The sequence below is a fragment of the Corvus hawaiiensis genome, chromosome 4 (assembly GCF_020740725.1).
Source record: "Corvus hawaiiensis isolate bCorHaw1 chromosome 4, bCorHaw1.pri.cur, whole genome shotgun sequence".
NCBI classification, from domain to species: domain Eukaryota; kingdom Metazoa; phylum Chordata; class Aves; order Passeriformes; family Corvidae; genus Corvus; species Corvus hawaiiensis.
The window spans coordinates 79,969,339-79,988,382 of record NC_063216.1 but is presented as its reverse complement, the minus strand read 5'-3'; the positions used below and the strand labels follow the sequence as shown (position 1 = coordinate 79,988,382).

Sequence of the window (19,044 nt, the reverse complement as noted above, 5' to 3'; positions counted from 1 at the left end):
GCTCCTGAGTTGTATCTTCCTTGTCAATCTTATCAGCCCCTTGTTTGATTGTAAAAACGTAAACAAAATGCAGCAAGCGTTGGCCCAACGGCTCAGGACTTGCATATCTCTTCCAAAGAGAGGGAGAAAAAAGAGTGTTTCTCCCAAATCACAGAGTTTAAAAGTTCATGTTATCTACATAAATTTTTAAAAGAAAAAGAGGAACAGTAAAATATCAGTTACTGTGTCAGTGGTGCTCCACTCTATTTCTGTTCTCTTCTTCCACTTGTAGCATCTCTAAGAATACTTTAAAACCAGCCAACCAACCAAAACAACAACAAAAAGCCAACGTTGAATTGAAGCTGAACAAGAAGCAATCTGGCTGCTGGCTTGTGAGCACTCCACTGCCTGAGTTCCAGTAAGGGAGTTTATCCTCTCCACAGTTTTGAGCCAGATCCCAAAGTACTGAGCATCAGCTTTTAGCTTTTTAAAGAATTTAACTGTAAGAAAAGCTGCTGGGAAGGGCCACGCTCCAGGCACATCCATGGGATTTCACCTGTGCAGCTCCCTAAGCTGAACTTGTGTCTTTTCCTCTACCTTGCTGGGCTTGGCTCATGCATTTCTTGAGGGGAAGGCCCTGCACTGATCAAAGCATGTACTGACCTCAGATAAACAGCTTCTGTCAGTGTGGATCTATCCTAAATGGACCATTTCCCAAAGTAATTCAAGTGCCTGAATTTCACTTACTCAAAACTGCTTTTAAAGAAACCGGGTTTAACACACTCCGTTTCTAAGCAACTACTGGGCAGCGCTCCTTCACTCCCTGTCAGTGTTACTCTTTGACCCTTGGAGAAAGGCTTTAAAGCAACAAAGGGCTTGTTAAGCACCAATAATTTACTCAGTCAAGAATTCAAATCAATAGCAAGGGCAGAGCCTGACTTCTAAACCTATTTTAAACCAGAATTTAAAAGCAGTTGCATTGCCAATTGACAAGATTAGAAAGGTTTCCTTAGTAGTTGTGATTACAAAGTAATGAACTGTGCATGGAGCAGGTAGGGGGCAGGGGGGAAGACGGGAGAAACCTTCATTTGCACTGTGGGTTTTTAACCATCATGGTCACATCTCAAGGACCTGCAGAAACCAGTCTAATCTCAAAAAAGGAAAAACTTCCTGGATATTTTTCATTTCAGCAAGAGCCTAAGGAAGCCCTCAGCAGCAGGAGATTGGAATAACTGCAATCCCTTGAGCAAAGGGAGCAGGGTGTGCTCCTCAAAGCCAGACCTTCATCCACAGCACCCAGAAGGTAGCAAAACAAGGATACAACAAAGCCTTAAGTGGGGAATGGGTTATCAAGGGTTTTATAAGGAAAGAACAAGGTCTGGAAAATAGGACCTGGAAGGTGAGAGAGGAAGGAAACAGGGAGGCAGCTGAGGACGAAAGGAAAGGAAAGTCCTACCACTTTGCTGTGCTCGGAATCTCCCCCGTTCCCCGACCCCAATCTCTTGAGCAACCAACAGCTCATAAGGAGATGGTCAAGCCAAGGATTTTTTCACAGCTTGTTTCAGGCAGAGGGAAGGAGAAAAAACAAAAAAAAAAGGAGGCTGTCCTGGAATGTGCAGCCTGGCAACCTCCAGACAATTAAAAAAAAAAAGCACAGTGCCTTGCAAGTGGGGGGCTCACAAGCAATGGGGCTGGTGGAGAGTAGCTCTTTTTATACATCTCAAAACAGCCTCATCCCCGGTGTAGACTGTTTTCCTCCACAAAATCCATAGGCAGCTCAATCTATTACTCTCTCCTCATGCTCTACCTCTGAGGAGGTTCACAAAGGAAACAGGGAGGGAACAGGACAGGTGACTCGAACTGACCAAAGGGATATTCCTCAGCACAGAATGCCATACCGAGTACATAAGCTGGAGGGAGTTACCCAGAAGGGCAGCTGATATGGGTTCCAGAAGGGAGGGTCTGGCATTGGTCAGTGGGTGTCGAGTAATTGCGTCACTTGTTTTTTTCTATTACTATTATTATTAACCAATATTATTGTATTTTACTTTATTTTCAATTATCAAACTGTTCTTATCTCAACATACAAGTTTTACTTCAACTCTCCTCCCCATTCCACTTGGGTGGAGGGGGAAGAGAGAGGGCATTGAGTGAGCAATTGTGTGATGTTTCTTAAAACCACAAGACATTCCTAAACCGTGACACTCCCCTTTACAGAGATCTCCTCTCCCTCTTCCTAGTATCCCTCCTCACAGCTTCTTACAAAGGCATATGTACTGCTGGAATGGTCTCTCAAAGAACATGCTATCCCCAGAGCCAAAAGCCAGTGACGTTGTTCAGTTACAGAAGAACTGAAACATTAAGAACAAAACACCCATCTGCAACTTAGACAAAAAACGCCCCCACATCATGCTATCACGACACTGTTACAAATGTCATCACTGCATCTTAGCTGGGAAATGTTTCATCATCGGCAGCAATGACAGCTAAGTAAGTTTTCTTTAATGCCAATTAAATAATAAATTAAACTCCACTCACAAATATTCAGGATTATTATTGAGAATGTACTGTGTACGTGCCCTTTTCATGTTCATCAAGAAGATTCCGTACAGTGTGTGTAGCAGCTTGCTGCAACACTGCTGACAGCTACAACTTCTTTGTGATTTCTTTAATACATCAGAGGCACTGACAAAAACTCTTCACTAAATAGTGAAGAACTAAAAATAGGGGTGTTTTTCTGTATATCAGATGATAATAAAAAAGCCATTTTACATGTGGATGACCCACAAAACTGCAGGAGACTGAGGACTTATAACAGGTGCAGAACAGGTTCAAAAGAGACTTGGGGAAAAAACTCCACCTTCCTCAGTCCAAAGGGACACCAGGGCTCACATCTGCTCGCAGTCATCCTCTGGAGAGTGGAGCAATGTTTGTGTGGAAAGATGCTTGGGGGTAAAATCGGAGGAAACTGAGAACTTATATTCATATCCTAACAGGGGTTATAATGGGACAGAAATTTTAGGGTAAAATACAGCTGCTGTTCTCAGGATGGAACTTGGTTGGCATGCTCTGTTGGGGTCCCTCCCCTGCCGTGTAGCCCTGGGAGAGGGGCCCTGAGGGCACAGACACGGGGCTACCCTGTCCCTGCTCAGCCTCGTTCCCATTGGTTGGTTTGTGTTCCCTGCGCGGGCAGAAGGACCCTTGGTCCCGTGACTGGAACAGTTCCTCAGCAGAGCTCCGGCCATGCGGCTGGAGAAATAAACATCTCTGAAACAGCTATCAAGAATCTGTCTGTCCATATATATTTCCTTTCCACGGGACTCCTGGTTTGATATATGCGTGTTGCAGGATCCCCACTGCAACAAATGGTGGAGATTTGTGAGCAGAACGATCCCCGATCCCTAAGCGACTGATTTGTGTGAGTAAACCCTGGAAACTTTGGATTCCTCTTCTTGGTTTTGCTTTGCTATTCCATATCTAAACTATGGAGGAACCGTGGGAAGACTCTTGGCTCTCAGAGCCGCATATGGACATTTATCTTAAACTTAAAATGATTCTTGAACAACGATTTGTGAATTTTAGCTTGATTCAAGCTCAAAAAGAACTGAAACACTTCCTGGCATGGTTGTTTAAGAACTTTTTCTATGTTTCTTGGGATTTAATTATTACCAAGGGCTTTTGGAAAACCGTTTGGACACAGTTAATACTGGAGTCAAAATATATGCCGATGGAAGAATATTTTCGTGAATATTATTTAGTTACCGAGACTGTTGAGCAATGTCAGCTGTGTCCTGGCGAAGGGAAGCCTGGCGCAGGGACCGTGCGGCCCAGGCCACGTGCACCGAGCGCTCTGAGAGCAGCAGCGAGGCAGTTCCCGCGCGCGGGCGGAGCCACGCGAGCCGCAGTGTCGGTGCCGGAGCGAGGCGCGGCGGGAGCGGCGGGACCCGGCGGTGCCCGAATGGCCCCGTGCAGCGCGTGGTGGAGCGAGCCCCGGGAACGCCCGGCCGAGAGGGGCGGCGCGCGGGCAGCGGCTGGCGGCAGTGGCGATGGAACGGAGCCGCGCCCAGCCGAGACGCGCGCTGGAGCAGGGCGCGGGGGAGTCATCGCCCGGGGACCCGGCCGAGACGTGGGTGCAGCGCCCGGCAGCGGCAGCGAAGCTGCGACCAGAGGAGGCGACGCACGGAGAACTGAGCAGCGCGGCCCGGCCCGGCCCGCGCAGCCCCGAACGCGACCCCAGGAAGAGCGCGCAGGCACGAACAGCCCCGACAATTCCAACACGGGAGCGACCGAAGGAGAGAGCAAAGACGCAGCGAGACAGAAAACAGCAGCCACTCGGAAAAAGGAAAAGATCATAGCAACTAAGACCTTAGGGATAGTAAAATGGTATAATGTTAAGCAAAATTATGGTTTTATAACAAGGTGTGACAACCAGCAAGACATATTCGTGCATAGAACTGCTATTAAAAAGAATAACCCTGAAAAATGCATCCCAAGCTTGGGAGATGGAGAGGTGGTGGAATTTAATATTGTACTAGGGAGAAAAGGGTTACAAGCATCACAGGTCACTGGGCCTGATGGTGTTCCTGTAAAAGGCAGTATATATGCAAAAAATCGTAGTCATGTTAGACAGTATCTCCATTGTAAGCCCCCCCTACAGTTTCCCTTTCCTAATCCCACCTTTCCCTTTTACCCTATATCCTATTACCCCCAGTGTACTCCCAATCCGTTTTTTCATCCATGGTTTCCCTCACAAAACCATGCTTTTGCCAATTGTTTCCCCAAAAATCCCTTTCCAATGCCGAGTGGGGGATGAAAAGGGGGAGGGAAGAAGTTAAACCCTCTCCTGCCTCAGTTTCCCCACAAAGCATGCTCAGAGTTCTGTCTCCCTTCTGTCAGCCCTAAGATGTTCCACAGAATCTGTTTGGACATTTAAAGACTCAGGAGGGTGGCTTGTTTTGTTTTGAAACTGTTCTTGTTATGTTTATCCAGTTGTTTTCATTCTCCTTTTATTAAAATAAAACGGGTGAGGTGTTGGGGTCCCTCCCCTGCCGTGTAGCCCTGGGAGAGGGGCCCTGAGGGCACAGACACGGGGCTACCCTGTCCCTGCTCAGCCTCGTTCCCATTGGTTGGTTTGTGTTCCCTGCGCGGGCAGAAGGACCCTTGGGCCCGTGACTGGAACAGTTCCTCAGCAGAGCTCCGGCCATGCGGCTGGAGAAATAAACATCTCTCTGAAACAGCTATCAAGAATCTGTCTGTCCGTATATATTTCCTTTCCACGGGACTCCTGGTTTGATATATGCGTGTTGCAGTATCCCCACTGCAACAATGCTCCATGATGATTCCCCATACAACCATAAGCATCTGCTAAAGGCGGGTGGAGTGGAGTGGAGACACCACAACAAGGCTCTGCTGAAATCCTTGCAGGGGCAGCAACTTGGTGGTACTTTGAAGCTGATAAACTGCATAGCAGCTCTCAGCCAAGGGAGAGAGGAGATGTCTTGCTGCCAAGCCAGCAACTGTGGCAAAATCACTCTCCTTGGATTAACGTGGTTCATTATAGCCTAATTGTAATATTAATGCACACCTCCATCCCAAAGTTACCTGCCTCCAAGGTATGACCACCTCTCACTGGGCACATGCTCTATATTTTTTTGACTGTATCTTTAAAAGTGAAGTTAGATAATTTTACACCAATCAGTAGCCAAAAGTATGCATGACTAGAATCACTCAAGCTTCACCTAAATATAAAGAAATAGTATAAAAGTAAGCGAAGAATGAAGGAAAAGTTAAGGAGGGCTCCATCATAACTGCTGCGATCAGTCAAGGGGCTGAACCTGTCTTCTCCCCCATAGGGGACACCTATTGGGTTAGAAATGCACTCTGCCTGCTGAACATTTTTAGTGGGGACTGCAGCTTGTCTGTATATTGCTTTGAATAAGTTTTTGCAGTCAAATACTATCACCAACAGATATCATCACCAATAATCCCTGAACCTTAACCTGTCACAATTTTTTATTAATAAAGAGTGTAATTCCATAAACTGTTAGTGTGACTCCTTCACAGATGCTAGCAGTTGCCAGCAGCAGGTAACGTACTCAAATAGGAAGTCCCACTGAGGGGTCATAAAGTGGGAAGACCTGCTCAGGGGTCTCCCTTATGCTGTTGGCATATTTCCCTGAGTGTCAGTCAAATTTCCCTCCAATCCAGCATGACTGCTCAGTGAAGGATCCCTGTAACAGGACGCTGACAGACTGGTCGGGCACAAGGGTCTCAGCTTTCCTGGGGCACTGACAGACAAATTAAATACTAAGTGTCAAGGAAATCTTCCCTTCTCATGTGACAGTTTGCCAACCACCAGGCTATAATTCCTTGCAGAAGCTCTAAGACTGCAGACACACACATGCCAGTGGGACCTGGAGCATGAGCCTGCCTAGAAAAATGTTGGTGGCTACTCTAAGCATGATCACTCCAATGACAGTACTTACTAAATCTCCCTTGACTTCAGTGAAAGGCAAGACACTTTGTTTTGAATACTATTGTGGTGGGTTGACCGTGGCTGGATGCCAGGTGCCCACCAAAGCCTCTCTATCAATCAGTTCCCTCCTCAGCTGGATAAAATACAACAAAAGCTCATGAGCTGATATAAGGACAGGCAGACATCACTCACCAATTACCGTCACAGAGAAAAAAGGGAGAAATTAACTGAATTTATTACAAATCAAAATCAGAGTAGGATAATGAGAAGTAAACCAAATCTTTAAAACACCTTCCCCCCATTCCTTTCTCCTTCCCAGCATTGACTTTATTCACGATTCTCTCCGTCCTCCCCACCAGCAGTGCAGGTAGATGAGAACAAAGCTTACGGTCAGTTCATGCCACTGCTTGCCCCTCAGGAAGAGGAGTCCTTGCACTGCTGCAGCATGAGGTCCTTCCTACAGGAGATAGTTCTCCATGAACTTCTCCAATATGAGTCCTTCTCATGGGCTGTGGTTCTTCATGAGCTGCTCCTCTATGAGGTGCCTTCCCTGGGGTCAGTCCTTCAGGAACTGCTCCAGCATGGGTCCTTCCATGAGGTCAGTCCTTCACGAACAGCTCTAAAGTGGGTCCCCTATGGGGTCACAAGTCCTACCAGGAAACCTGCTCTTCTCTCCACAGGCCCACAGGTCCTTCCAGGACCTGCTCCAACATGGGGCTCTTCTACAGGCTGCAGGTGGACTTCTGCTTCCCTCTGTGGACCTCCATGCGCTCCAGGAGGACAACCTGCTTCGCTATGGGCTGCATCATGGGCTGCAGGGAAATCTCAGCTCCAGTACCTGAAACACATCCTCTCCCTCCTTCTTAGCTGACTTTGGTGTCTGTAGAGCTGTTTCTCTCACATATTCTCACTCCTCACTTCCCTGACTGCAATTGGTTCTGCCCAATAACTTTGCCTTCTTAAATACGTTATCCCAGAGGATAACGTATAACGTTATATCCCGGAGGATAACTGCCATGGCTGAAGGTCTCGGAGCCGGCTGGCATTGCGTCTGCCAGACATGGGGGAAGCTTCCAGCAGCTTCTCAAAGAAGCCACTCCTGTAGCCTCCCTGCTACCAAAACCTTGCCATGCAAACCAATACACATATCAACTTCACGGAAACCTAAATATAAGCAAGAATAAGTCCAATATAAAGTTTTGTTGCAGGTCTGCAAGTTCTTCCTCCTGCACAGGAAAAACATGCCAACTATGCATAGGCACTCTGTTGAACTTTTCCTGCATTCGTCTTTCCTTCTGGTTCTCTCCCCAGATTCAAAAGAGCTTCTGATCATGACCTTATCTAATGAACAGTGAACAAGACACAGTTTGCTGGGTTTCTCTCCATGCTGCATCACTCTTCCCATCGTGTACAAAATCAGAGTCATTTACAGCAGCACTCTCTAGAGTATCAGCTTCACTCCAGCATTCACATGAACAGCACAATTCACAAGTCACCTTGGTGAGTTGTTTCTTTTGATTAGATTGTCTCCTCAAGAACAAAAAGAAAGACCAATAAAGGATGTGTGAGGGCAATAATATTAGGATCATCTTCAAATATTTCATTTATCATAGAGTCACAGAATGGTTTGCGTAGGAAGGGACCTCAAAGATCATCTTGTTACAGCCCCATGCCATGGGGCTAGATCAGGTTACTCCAAGCCTTGTTCAATGTGGCCTTGAACATTCCCAGAGACTCAGTTGTATGAGAGGAGAATAAGTAGGACAATGAGTATATAAAAGATTTGATCTCTCAAGTGATTCTTCTGCTTTGGGAAACAGAGTAGCGTATTTTCTCTGGTTACAGAAGCTGCTCCAAACTGTTGACTTGTTTGCTAGAGTTCTTTGATCACAGAAAGCTTGAACAGCTGCAGCTGGAGACAGATTTGTCACTATCAGACTGGTTTTTCTTTCAGTTCTTGTGACCTTATGACTAAAGCTGCTTCTGTAGAGACTACCAAGTCCAAGCACATCTGGTATGGACAACCATGCTGGTGCTTATGAACCAATACCATGACAAGAACAGTGCAAGTTACATTCTTTTGATAGTTCTCTACACTAATAACAGTTTGAAACTCTTCTTCTGTATGTCAGAATATTTCCTATGCACTCCACCACCCAGTTCTGCTAGTGCTCTGTACAAACTTGGTGTTATTTTTAGTCCATTTCAAAGTGACAATCTGAGACACAGAATAAAAGGGAAATTTGTTCCCTGAAATTTGGCCTTTAAATTTTAGAAAGAGAAGTCAAATACTGCCATCCAGATCCAGTTTTTCTGAACCTGCCCTGCATTTATGTGGCTAAGCTTGAGTATTTGTACAGGAACATGCACTCAGATACACAAATACAGCAGTGTCTTTCTGTTCCTACTTCCATATTCATGTTTATGGAAATTTTGTTTTTTTTAAAAAACATGCTGTCATTCCTTCCTTGTGTTTCTACATCCTTCTGTCTATTGGCAAAGCGTTTCTTCCCAGCTTGATTTATACACTATGCCGACGGTTGTTTATCATGGCCACAATGTGTGACAGGTCCAAACTTTTTATCATAACCTCCATGAACTCCTCATCTTTCCTTGCTCCCTCCACAAATTCATCCAGAGAAAGTTCACCTGTGTCAGACACAAATAAAAGGCATCAGAATCCACATCTGACAGAAAAAGGAGTACAGTAGTCTAACTTGAGAGACCACTTACTGTATAGGCACTGTTCTGAAGCACTGTTCTAAAGACCTCAGAGAGTCTTCTTAAGCTTTTATGAAACATCTCCAGTATCTAGACAAAACCAGCTTCCTTTTTTTCCCCATACAAGGGAAGTGGCACATAAGAAAGAACGATACATGTGGGTAGCTAAGGAGTGGGATCATAGCATCCTTTTTGGCTCAACCTGTCATAGTAAAAACCTGCTCTATGCTTGCTGGTTTTCAAGGATAAAGCAACTGACAGAGGCTGTGACAGGCAGAAACAGATTTTTCTGACCTAGGCCAAAAAGCCCTTGTGCAGGGAAGCAGCTCAGCAGAGTTATTCTGGAATAACAAAAGAGCCTGTCAGAAAGTAGTGAGCACCTGAAGTAGCAAGGAAAGAGATACCTCTTGGGGACATACAGGGACCACAGTGACATTGACCAACTTTTGGCTGAGCACTTAATGTTCTTGCTGTACTGCCTGCAGCAGACCCAGTGAAGAAACTGTGAACTTCAACATTAAATTCCAGTTCTTCCTTTCCATTCTGAAATACTTAGGAGCAGCTGGGGCTATTTGTTACTATTTCCCACTTCTAACTGGCATGAGCTACACAGCAACATAGAAAAAGGAAAACAAAACACCACTCCAGAACCCCACTACCAAACTCATGTGGATAGAACAAGCTGACTCAGTAGAGGGAACAAATCCTGTCACACTGATTATGTATAATGCCAGAAGAAAAATCCTTTTTGGTCCATGGAGAATGCATTACTGGCTGAGAATGCAAACAGAAAGAAAATATGAAATGAAGAGGCCTAAAGTTCAATCAAATAAGGAAGAAATGGATGTTACTCTGTAGAACAGAGACTGACTGAGCTGGATGACAAAGGCAGGAATCTTACCGTCGCCGTTTACATCAATCCTGTCAAAGACTCGGCTGGTGAACTCTTCTGCACTAGTTTCATGGTCGCCACCATTAATAGCTCGAATAGCCTAAAATAAAGGAGCAAGAACAAGAAGCTGCCTAATGACTCCCAGACTGATTACACAGGTCAGCATAGATTCAGAATAAGACAGTCATGCTTGGTACCTTCCCCATACAAATGAATAAGCATCATAGGAAAACAAAGCACAAATCATCAGGCCTTATGGATGGCACTGAAGGGTGCAAAGGGAGTGTGGCTCTGGAGCATGGAATAAGCAGCAAAACCCAGAGGATTGGCCTAATTCTGCTTAGGTACAGTTTAGGTGCTGCAGAAATGGCAGAATCAGAATCCAGCTAATTGATCCACTTTGGCCCTCTTTGTGACCCTATGGTCCACCAAGCCTCAGAAACACTGTCAAACACCCTCCACATTTGACATTATGAAATTCCCTTGTTATATGCTGTGGTCATTTATTTCTATTCTTACTTTCACAATTTCCATTTATATACTGCTTCCTGTGTGTCTGGCTTCTCCCTAGAGCTCACAGAAAATTCATTTTCATCTTGAGAAACTTTAAGCATTATCCACTTTTGTTTGCTACAATTCTCCTTATTCATTACTACATAGTGCAGGGTTCTCTTTTCTTTCAATGCTAATTATTTCCTTTGTTTAAGGATGTCCATGAAATATGTGACTCCAGAGCCTTTATACTAAGACTATTCATTTTCTAGTTTTTACCTTTTGATATTTGGTAATTTTCTTCGTTCTTTTTCAAATGCTATTTTACTAAAACTAAGTATCATCTCAGCAACTTCCTGAGAACCACCACATAAGGTTACCAAAAAAGACACTGAACTATACCCACAAAATTCAAAGGGCAATACATTTCTTGCCACCAGTTGTTGCCCACCAGACTTGTTTGTCAAGAGCTCTGTGTTAACTATTGCTATCTGTTGCTTCACTGTAATGTCTATTTCTATTGCAAGCTACTAGGAGGAGGCTGTATGTTACTAGAGTTATTGATTTTGGCCAGGTCTCTTTGATATCCAGCTCTAAAATTTTTATATAGATCAGAATGCATTATTAACATCTTATTAGTGCTTTATCAAATCAATTTTATGACATTTCTTATTCAGAAATGTAATTTATTTAGGGTCATTGAATCTTGCCTGCATCTTGGTAATTTCCCGTTATCTGGAAAATAATCTGAATTTGGAGCATAATTCATTTTGAGATATTTATAGTGATCTTTATGCCCGTAATCCCAACCCCATCCACAATAGCTATTTGCATACAAACCTTTCCATTCTCAATCATTCTTCTTCAGGCTACTCACCGGAGTCAGAAATGTTTTATTATGCTGATATTTAGGAGTTGATTCTAAAAAGAAAACTGGGAGTAGCTCTCCAACTTCTCATGGGGAAAAGGACATAGGAAAGACACATTGCAGAGATAGCAACTGACAGTCACAGACTCTGAAACCTTGGAAAGTGCAATTTAGGTCACAGGAAGCTAAAACAATTTTACGGTTAGCTATGCTGTAACATAAGCTATGGTGATAAAGAAGAGTCTGTCGAGTCTGCTTATTGCATTATATGGTGGCGGGGAATTCTGCTCAGAGAAGGAATGACGTTAAAGCTCTCATCCATGATCATGCATATGGGAACAGCAAAAGTCTTACTTGTGTGATTTGTCTTTAACGAAAGAGGCAAGGACACAGACCCCTGGAGATTCACCTTAATGATGTTGAGCAGTTCATGTCGGTCAATGCAGCCATTGCCATCTACATCATAGAGCTTGAAATACCACCGCAATTTCTGCTCCATCTTCCCTCGTAGAACGAGGCTGAGGGCAGCCACATATTCCATGAAGTCAATATACCCATCCTGTGGGAAAAAAACCAACAAATTGTGACAGGAATAGACTGAGGAAGTTACTGCTCTGGAGTTGTTCCACCTTATTGCTCCTTAGATTCACAACTGAAAGAGAAAGGCCAACAAATGGCACAGAGACTTGGACTTAGGAAAAATCCTTAGCACACAGACACATGTTATTTCTCTGGCCACTAAATACCTTCCTAAAGTTATCATCTATTACATGTCTAGGCTCCCCTCTGCTCACCCCCTTCAGTGAGGGAACACTCCTTTTCAGTGTGAACAAAGTCCCCTCTGTTCACCAAAGCTGACTGCCTTTGGCCTGCTGGGAGAGAATGTTGAGCCCAGCTCATGGTCTGCAAGTTTTCTGTACTTGTGTGTGGATACAAAAATGCTGCTAGCAAGGATTTTCTTGCTATTTTCTAAGTCCGTGAGAGACTTTTCTCTCTCACAGAAGAAGTAGCAGAGTTCTGTAAACAATGAAACACCTGCAACCTTGAGAAGTCTTGTTTATAGTTCTACTATAGTAGAAAAATATTTTGACAATGGATGTTTTGGGATTTTAGCCAATCACCCCCAAGGGGTGGCTGATCCTTGTTCAATTAGACTATGAAGAAAAAAGTCTATAAAAGAGTTTGTAAAATAAATAAATAGATCAATCTTGCTGCACAATTCCTGCCTGCTGGATCTTCTCTCCTCCTCTCTATGGCTGCGGGACACAGTAATATACCCTAGGGCATTTTAATACTAGTGTGCTCTGCCTTTGTGGGAAACTATGCTGTTCCACTAAACTGTAGATCTCTTCTCCATCTTGTGGAAAATAAAGTGACTGGGGATATTTTTAAAAATACACAGAGCGTGATTTGACCACTGAAAAAATGTTCAGTATTTAGATTTTTAATATTACATTTCTTGAATCTACAAAGAAACTCACAAAGCTCTTGTTTCTTCTGCAAGGAAAATGCCAGATAGTAAAGGTTCATCGGCCCTAGACTTAACGCTGGCTAAAATTTGAAGTGGTTAAAAACAAACTACAAATAAAACGTATCTAGGTCAAAGATTCCGAATAACTACTTCAAGAAATTACAGAGCAAAAAAAATGAAACTTTCAATTATTAAGGTATTTAATCAAAGTCAGATGCCTTTCTGAAATGGATGTAAATAAACACATGTAAAAGGTGAATGTAGGTGAACTAGCAGAGCACCGCTGTTTTACAGCAAGGATCACAACATTTTAAATACTCATTCAGGGTGGGAAGAAGGGCATGACAGGCTGAGTTATGGCCGGTCAGCCTGGAGAACAGAAGGTTCCAGGGAGACTTTGGTGCCCCTTCCAGTACTTAAAGGGGGCTTAGAAAAAGGCTGGAAGGGTACTTTGGACGAGAGCATGTAGTGAGCGATAGGACACAGGAAAAATGGCCCTAAGCTGAAGGTGGGCAGGTTTAGATGAGGTGTTAGGAAGGAATTTCTGACTGGGAGGGTGGGGAGGCCCTGGCACAGGTTGCTCAGGGAAGCTGTGGCTGCCCCTGGATCCCTGCAAGTGTTCAAGGCCAGGCTGGACGGGGCTTGGAGCACCCTGGGATAGTGGAAGGTGTCCCTGCCCATGACAGGGATGGCACTAGGTGGTCGTTAAGAGTCCCTTCCACCCAGACCATTCCATGCCTCTATGACTCTGTGCTGCCCCTCCCTGCCATGGCCAGCACACAGAACCGGCCCCTCTGTGACAGCGGCCCTGGGCTGGGGCACTGTGAGCACCACGAAGCCTGTGGCCGCTGTGTCGGTGGCCGCACTGGAGGTGACACCGCAATCCTGGCCACTGCCACCTGCACTGGCACCGATGGCTCTGCTGGGGCTGCTCGTCCTGCTGGCCCTGGTTGGGCCCGTGGGCGGCACCTGGGATACCTGTAGGTGAATGGTCCCTCCTAGGGGGTCCCCTGTAGGGGCCCTGCATGTTCCCCACACCCGCACCACAGTGTTCCAGCCTCAGTCCCTGGAGGAGAAGCCTCAGTCCCTGGTCAGTGCCCAGCTACTGGCACAACCTGTCTGCAGAGCTGCAGCAGAACGGGGTGGAGGACAGATGTGCCCCTCAGGGGTCCCTGGTCCTCCTGCCGCTCAGTGCCAGGCAGGAAGGGATGATGGGGGACCTTCAGCCTGAGCAGCAGCAGCCACCGAGCAGAACACTGATGGCTTTGTGCTTCCAGAGGGACCTGCAGGCTCCGGCCCATGGCTTCCAACCACAGCTCTGTGGCTTCTGCTGGTGGCACTTCCCATATTGTGGGTGGCACCAGTGTCCAGCCAGGGGCCTGGCCTGGCATCGTCAGCATCCAGGCCACCTGGGAGAACGGCACGTGGCACATGTGTTCAGGTGTCCTCCTCAGCTCCCAGTGGGTCCTCACAGTTGCACACTGCTTCGCCAGGGGCGGGTAAGGAGGAGCAGGGACAGAGATGTCCCCCGAGCACGGGCAGGTGGCCAGGTCACAGCACCACATGCCACTTCCATCCTGGCTCTTTCCTCTCTGCTTCTCTCTCTGCCTTGGGAAGCAGAAGGCCGGGAAATGCTGGGCTGCTGCAGCCTGTGGCTCTGCTCCCTGTCACCCCTCTCTCCATCTGCTCTCCAGAGGCGTCTCCACGTGGGAGGTGGTGATTGGGACCACAGACCTGACTCAGCCGGGCCCCGAGCCCAAGGTGCGCCACATCCAGAGGCTCCTGGTGCACCAGCACTACGTGGCTGCCACGGCGAGGAACGACATCGCCCTGGTGGAGCTGGACCAGCCCGTGGAGTGCAGCGACTACATCCAGCTGGGCTGTGTGCCCGACGCCTCGCTCAGGGTCTCCGAGCTGAAATCCTGCTACATCGCCGGCTGGGATTTTGCCAAAGGTGGGTTCCCAAACAAGATGTGTGCGCCGAGGGTGAGCTGGGCACCCTGGGGACATGGACTGGGCACCCCAGGGACATGGGCTGGCCACAGACAGGGTCCGGCTGCAGGACGTCAGCGGGGCCGGGGCTCGGAGCAGCCCGGGCTGGGGGAAAGAGTCCTCGCCCAAGGCGGGGCGTGGAACAGGATGAGCTGTAAGGTTCCTTCCCACCCGAACAATTCCGTGACTCTGTGAAGCCTCTGGAGAGATGGGTCTGGCCCCTCCCCCAGAGCCAACAGCAGGGACACAGCTGGACACCGTCGCTCCACGGAGAAGGGGCAAAGCCAGTCCCAGAGAAGGGGCAGAGCCAGGCCCGGGGTAGGGATTCACCCCAGGCAGGGGAGAGGATGGGTACCGAGCTGCTGGGGGCTCATTCCCCTCTGTGCCCACAGCTCAGGGATCGGGCATGGTGCTGCGGGAGTCCAAGGTCCACCTCGTGGACACGGAGCTCTGCAACAGCAGCCGCTGGTACGCGGGAGTCATCCACCCCCGCAACCTGTGTGCAGGATACCCCCAGGGCAGCATCGACACCTGCCAGGTAGGAGTGTGTGACTTACTTTGCTAACACCCAGTGCAAAAATGCTTGTTTGGGGGGTGAGTCCCTCAGCCCCCAGCAGCACAGGGACCCCCTCACCACCCAAACATGGCCCGGCATAAGCTGGGCCTGGCCTGGCATCCTCCCAGCACCAAGTCCCCACCACTGCCTGGGCTGCCCTTCATTTTCCCATCTGAGGGTCCCTCTCCCATATCCCGGGGCTGCTCTTCCCTTCCCCATCTGTCCTATGTCCCTCTGTCCTATGTCCCCTTGTCCCCAAGGCCTGGTCCTGCCCACAAAGTCCATCCAGTGCCCCCAGCAGACCCAAAGCGAGGATGTGACCCTGGAACGTTTGTCCTCCGCACATCTGGGACCAATGTGCAGAGATGGGAGAGCCCCCAAGCTGCTCCCAGCCGAGGGCCTGGAGGCTCTGGCCCCTGAGCAGAGCCTTCCCGTGCCGGGAGTGCGGACCTGACAGGGGCTGGGAGAGAGGAGCCAGCCCTGGTGCTGGCAGCAGCCCCCCACAGCCCCTGAGCCCCCTCTCCTGCCGCAGGGGGACAGCGGGGGTCCCCTCGTCTGCAAGGACAACGAAGCCGACTACTTCTGGCTCGTGGGAATGAGCAGCTGGGGCAGAGGCTGTGAGAGAGCCCGGCACCCCGGGATCTACACCTCCACTCAGCACTTCTACAACTGGATCCTGCTCCAGACGGGCCTGAGCCCAGCAGAAAGAGCCGGTCCAGCACCAGAGCCAGTCGTCACCTCGGCCCCTGAGCAGCGTCTGAAACCAGCACCAGAGGAAGACATCAGCTTGACCCCTGAGTACAGCCTGAGACCAGCGCTGACATCCTCAGGCACGTTAATGCCCATGGCATTCCCACACCAGATCCTGGTGCAATTCCGGAATCTGCTGCAGGAGTTCCTGCAGTTCCTGAAGGACAAAAAGGCTTGAGCAGCAGCGGGACGAGCAGGAGCCAGGGCTACAGTGGACCACGGCATTTCCTGCTGGGCCAAAGGTAGCCTTGGGGCCAGAAGCTTCTCTGTCCTGCCCATGCTGCTCCGCTGGGGCCACGCCGATGCTGACGTGACTGAGGTGTTGAAGTAAAGTTTCTGTGTTCACCATTAACCTTGTTTTCAGCCCTGCTCAGTGCACCCGCGGGCTCGGAGAGTCCCTGCTCTGTCTGTCCATCTGCTGTGCGCTTCACATTCATTCTTCAGCCTGCAGAGGGCTCTAGGGAAACCGCAGTGCCCCTTCCAGTGCCTGAAGCAGGTTATAGTAATGGGGGAGAGCGGCTTTTTGCACGGGCAGGTCCTGACAGGACAAGGAGGAGTGGTTTAAATCTAGAGGAGGAGAGATTTGGATGAGGTGTTGGGAAGGAGTTTTTACTCAGGGGGTGGTGAGGCCCTGGCACAGGTTGCCCAGGGAAGCTGTGGCTGCCCCTGGATCCCTGGAAGTGTCCAAGGCCAGGTTGGACGGGGCTTGGAGCAACCTGGGACAGTGGAAGGTGTTCCTGCCCATGGCAGGGGGTTGGAATGAGATGACCTTTTAAGGTCCCTTCCAACCCAAGCCATTCTATAATTCTATGCTTGCAATTTATAAAAGGAAAATATTGAAAATTTATCCTCTTTGTCATCATCAAAGTTCTCAAAATCTGAAGGCCCAGAGGGCAGACAATTCCATCCATCATGTGTGTATTACAACAGGGTGGATTTTCCTCTGGGTTCCCTTGTTCCTTGCCCTTGTTTATGAAAGGAGCTTACATTAAGTGACTAAGTATTAACAGACTAAGATTAACTGATGTAGGTCCATCTCCCCTAGTTGCCACACTCTTACTTCATTCCTCCTAAGATCGCTATCACTTTATTTAGATTATAGTTTTTTATCTTTTCTGACCAAATTTGAATTTGAGAATCTTCTTATAACATCGTTTACTGCATAACACAGGGCTCACAGGAGAACTCTGGAATGCACAACATCCTTGAATAAATTTTAAAGTCCTTAAACATCCCAAGAAATGAGAGAGGTGAAGTAAAAGAAAGACTTGTGCAAAAGCTGCAAAGGTTTTGCTTTAGCTGATGAAACTGCTTCTCATCACTATTATCATCCTGGATGCAGAGGACTTCGGGATGAAAAAAGATGTTCTTTGAGGTCTGCCGTTATTTCTAGTCATTACATCCACCACAAGACCTCAGCTACCCTAATGGAGCCTGTCTGCTCCTCTCTTTAAGAATTTTGTAATATTCCTAAGCATTCCTTAACTCCTTATGCTGTCTCACATGTCCAAAATAACATTCTTTGTCGGTCCCTAAGCTTTCCTCCTTTAAGACTAGCTCTGTGATTTCCCACCTGGTTCACATGCCTCTGTAACTGGATCCTCCTTGACTCCATTCCAGAACCTTGGAGCAGAGAGCAAAGCTGAATTTTCCCAGGATGCAATAAACTCAGATATTTTTGTCATTAAGAATACAGGACTGCAAGCATAGGCTGAAATACATATGGATAAAAAGCAGGCAAAAGTGAGGACCATTGCATGCTTAAAGGAATTATGGGGGCTACAGTTTTCTACCAGCAGTTGCCCGTCACAGTGAGAAACACTACTCCCCCCCTCACTCCTGCTTCATGCTGCACCTTCTGGCACCAAGGAGAGCCACAGACATTGTCTGCCCATGCAGTGTTAATTTCAGCTGCCAAATACCTGGAAATTACCCCTCTGTGAATGCTATAATGACTTCTATTGTGTCGGATTCCTGTGGTCTCCACGACCTCATACAGATATATTTTTGAATAATAAGAACACGTAAGAAGAATAATGAAATTAGCATTTTGCTAGTCAAAGAAGGCCAAGTCAAATAATAGGCAGTAAGTAATTTCCAAAATTCAAAGATGAACTTGCATGAGGTAGTTAGATAATCAGGTGTACCTATGTTTATGTCATCTATGTTATCACCTGTACACATTCATTTGCTCCTTGCATTTAGCTACTTTGCATTAGCATCCTTTGGCAGCTTTCCACACCAATGTTTGTAAGAGAAAATGTTTGCAAGACAATATTTCTGTTCTTTATGTTTGCAAGAGAAAAACAAAGACTCTGAAAGTGCAGGAGGGGGATCACTTCTAAGCAGCACGAGACAGTTAATTCCTTGCCGGAGAACTCACCTTGTTCATATCAAACGTGCGGAACATCTGCTCAATGTACTTATTGGCCTCCGGATCCAGCCCTCGAAGCCCAAAGAACTGCTTAAATTCATGCTCCGTCAGCTGTCCAGAAGGACACTCTGTCATGAATTTCTTGTACCAGTGGTGGATCTCGACAGCCTGTAGATCATCCACTGTGGAGCTGCTGTTGTTTCCCATATGTATCTGTGGTCAGAAGAATGATGCTACAGGAAAGATCCTCTTCCTCCTGTGGCTTTCACAGCACTGCCTGTTTGCTCCTGTCCACGTTCAACACTAATGTCAGTTATGTGAGGGATCTAACTTTCCGCAAGCCAATTATAAACATTAATCTTCTTAGAGGCTGATCCACAAACCAGAAAGTTTCAATGATACAAACAGTCTTCTTAGAATGGAAAGGAGATGCAAGATAATCTAGCAAATCGCTGCTATTTCAGGAGCTAAAGC

The 19,044-nt window shown here is 47.2% G+C and overlaps 2 protein-coding genes across 2 annotated transcripts; one reads left to right on the top strand and one right to left on the bottom strand.

The window, feature by feature from the left end:
- Nucleotides 1-6,755: 6,755 nt before the first annotated feature.
- Nucleotides 6,756-18,888, bottom strand: LOC125325376 (guanylyl cyclase-activating protein 1-like). The gene is made up of 4 exons (XM_048302351.1): nt 18,580-18,888; nt 11,837-11,986; nt 10,077-10,167; nt 6,756-9,103 (listed from the first exon to the last, which is right to left on the bottom strand). The coding sequence occupies exons 1-4, from the start codon at nt 18,775-18,777 to the stop codon at nt 8,976-8,978; spliced, it is 567 nt and encodes a 188-aa protein (XP_048158308.1). The 5' UTR covers nt 18,778-18,888; the 3' UTR covers nt 6,756-8,975.
- LOC125325375 (acrosin-like) lies at nt 14,147-16,548 on the top strand. The gene is made up of 4 exons (XM_048302350.1): nt 14,147-14,397; nt 14,593-14,852; nt 15,283-15,428; nt 15,979-16,548. Exons 1-4 carry the CDS (start codon nt 14,198-14,200, stop codon nt 16,372-16,374), a joined length of 1,002 nt encoding a protein of 333 aa, XP_048158307.1. The 5' UTR covers nt 14,147-14,197; the 3' UTR covers nt 16,375-16,548.
- Nucleotides 18,889-19,044: the final 156 nt, after the last annotated feature.

Bases quoted from the DNA above. Each gene is read 5' to 3' on its own strand.
- LOC125325376 (XM_048302351.1), bottom strand. From the start codon at position 18,777: ATGGGAAACAACAGCAGCTCCACAGTGGATGATCTACAGGCTGTCGAG. The intron at 10,168-11,836 runs GTGAATCTCCAG...CCTTTATTTTAG, and splicing joins AACTGCTCAACATCATTAAG to GCTATTCGAGCTATTAATGG. The intron at 9,104-10,076 runs GTAAGATTCCTG...TGTCTGACACAG, and splicing joins GATTGATGTAAACGGCGACG to GTGAACTTTCTCTGGATGAA.
- LOC125325375 (XM_048302350.1), top strand. From the start codon at position 14,198: ATGGCTTCCAACCACAGCTCTGTGGCTTCTGCTGGTGGCACTTCCCAT. The intron at 14,398-14,592 runs GTAAGGAGGAGC...TCTGCTCTCCAG, and splicing joins CACTGCTTCGCCAGGGGCGG to AGGCGTCTCCACGTGGGAGG. The intron at 15,429-15,978 runs GTAGGAGTGTGT...CTCCTGCCGCAG, and splicing joins GCAGCATCGACACCTGCCAG to GGGGACAGCGGGGGTCCCCT.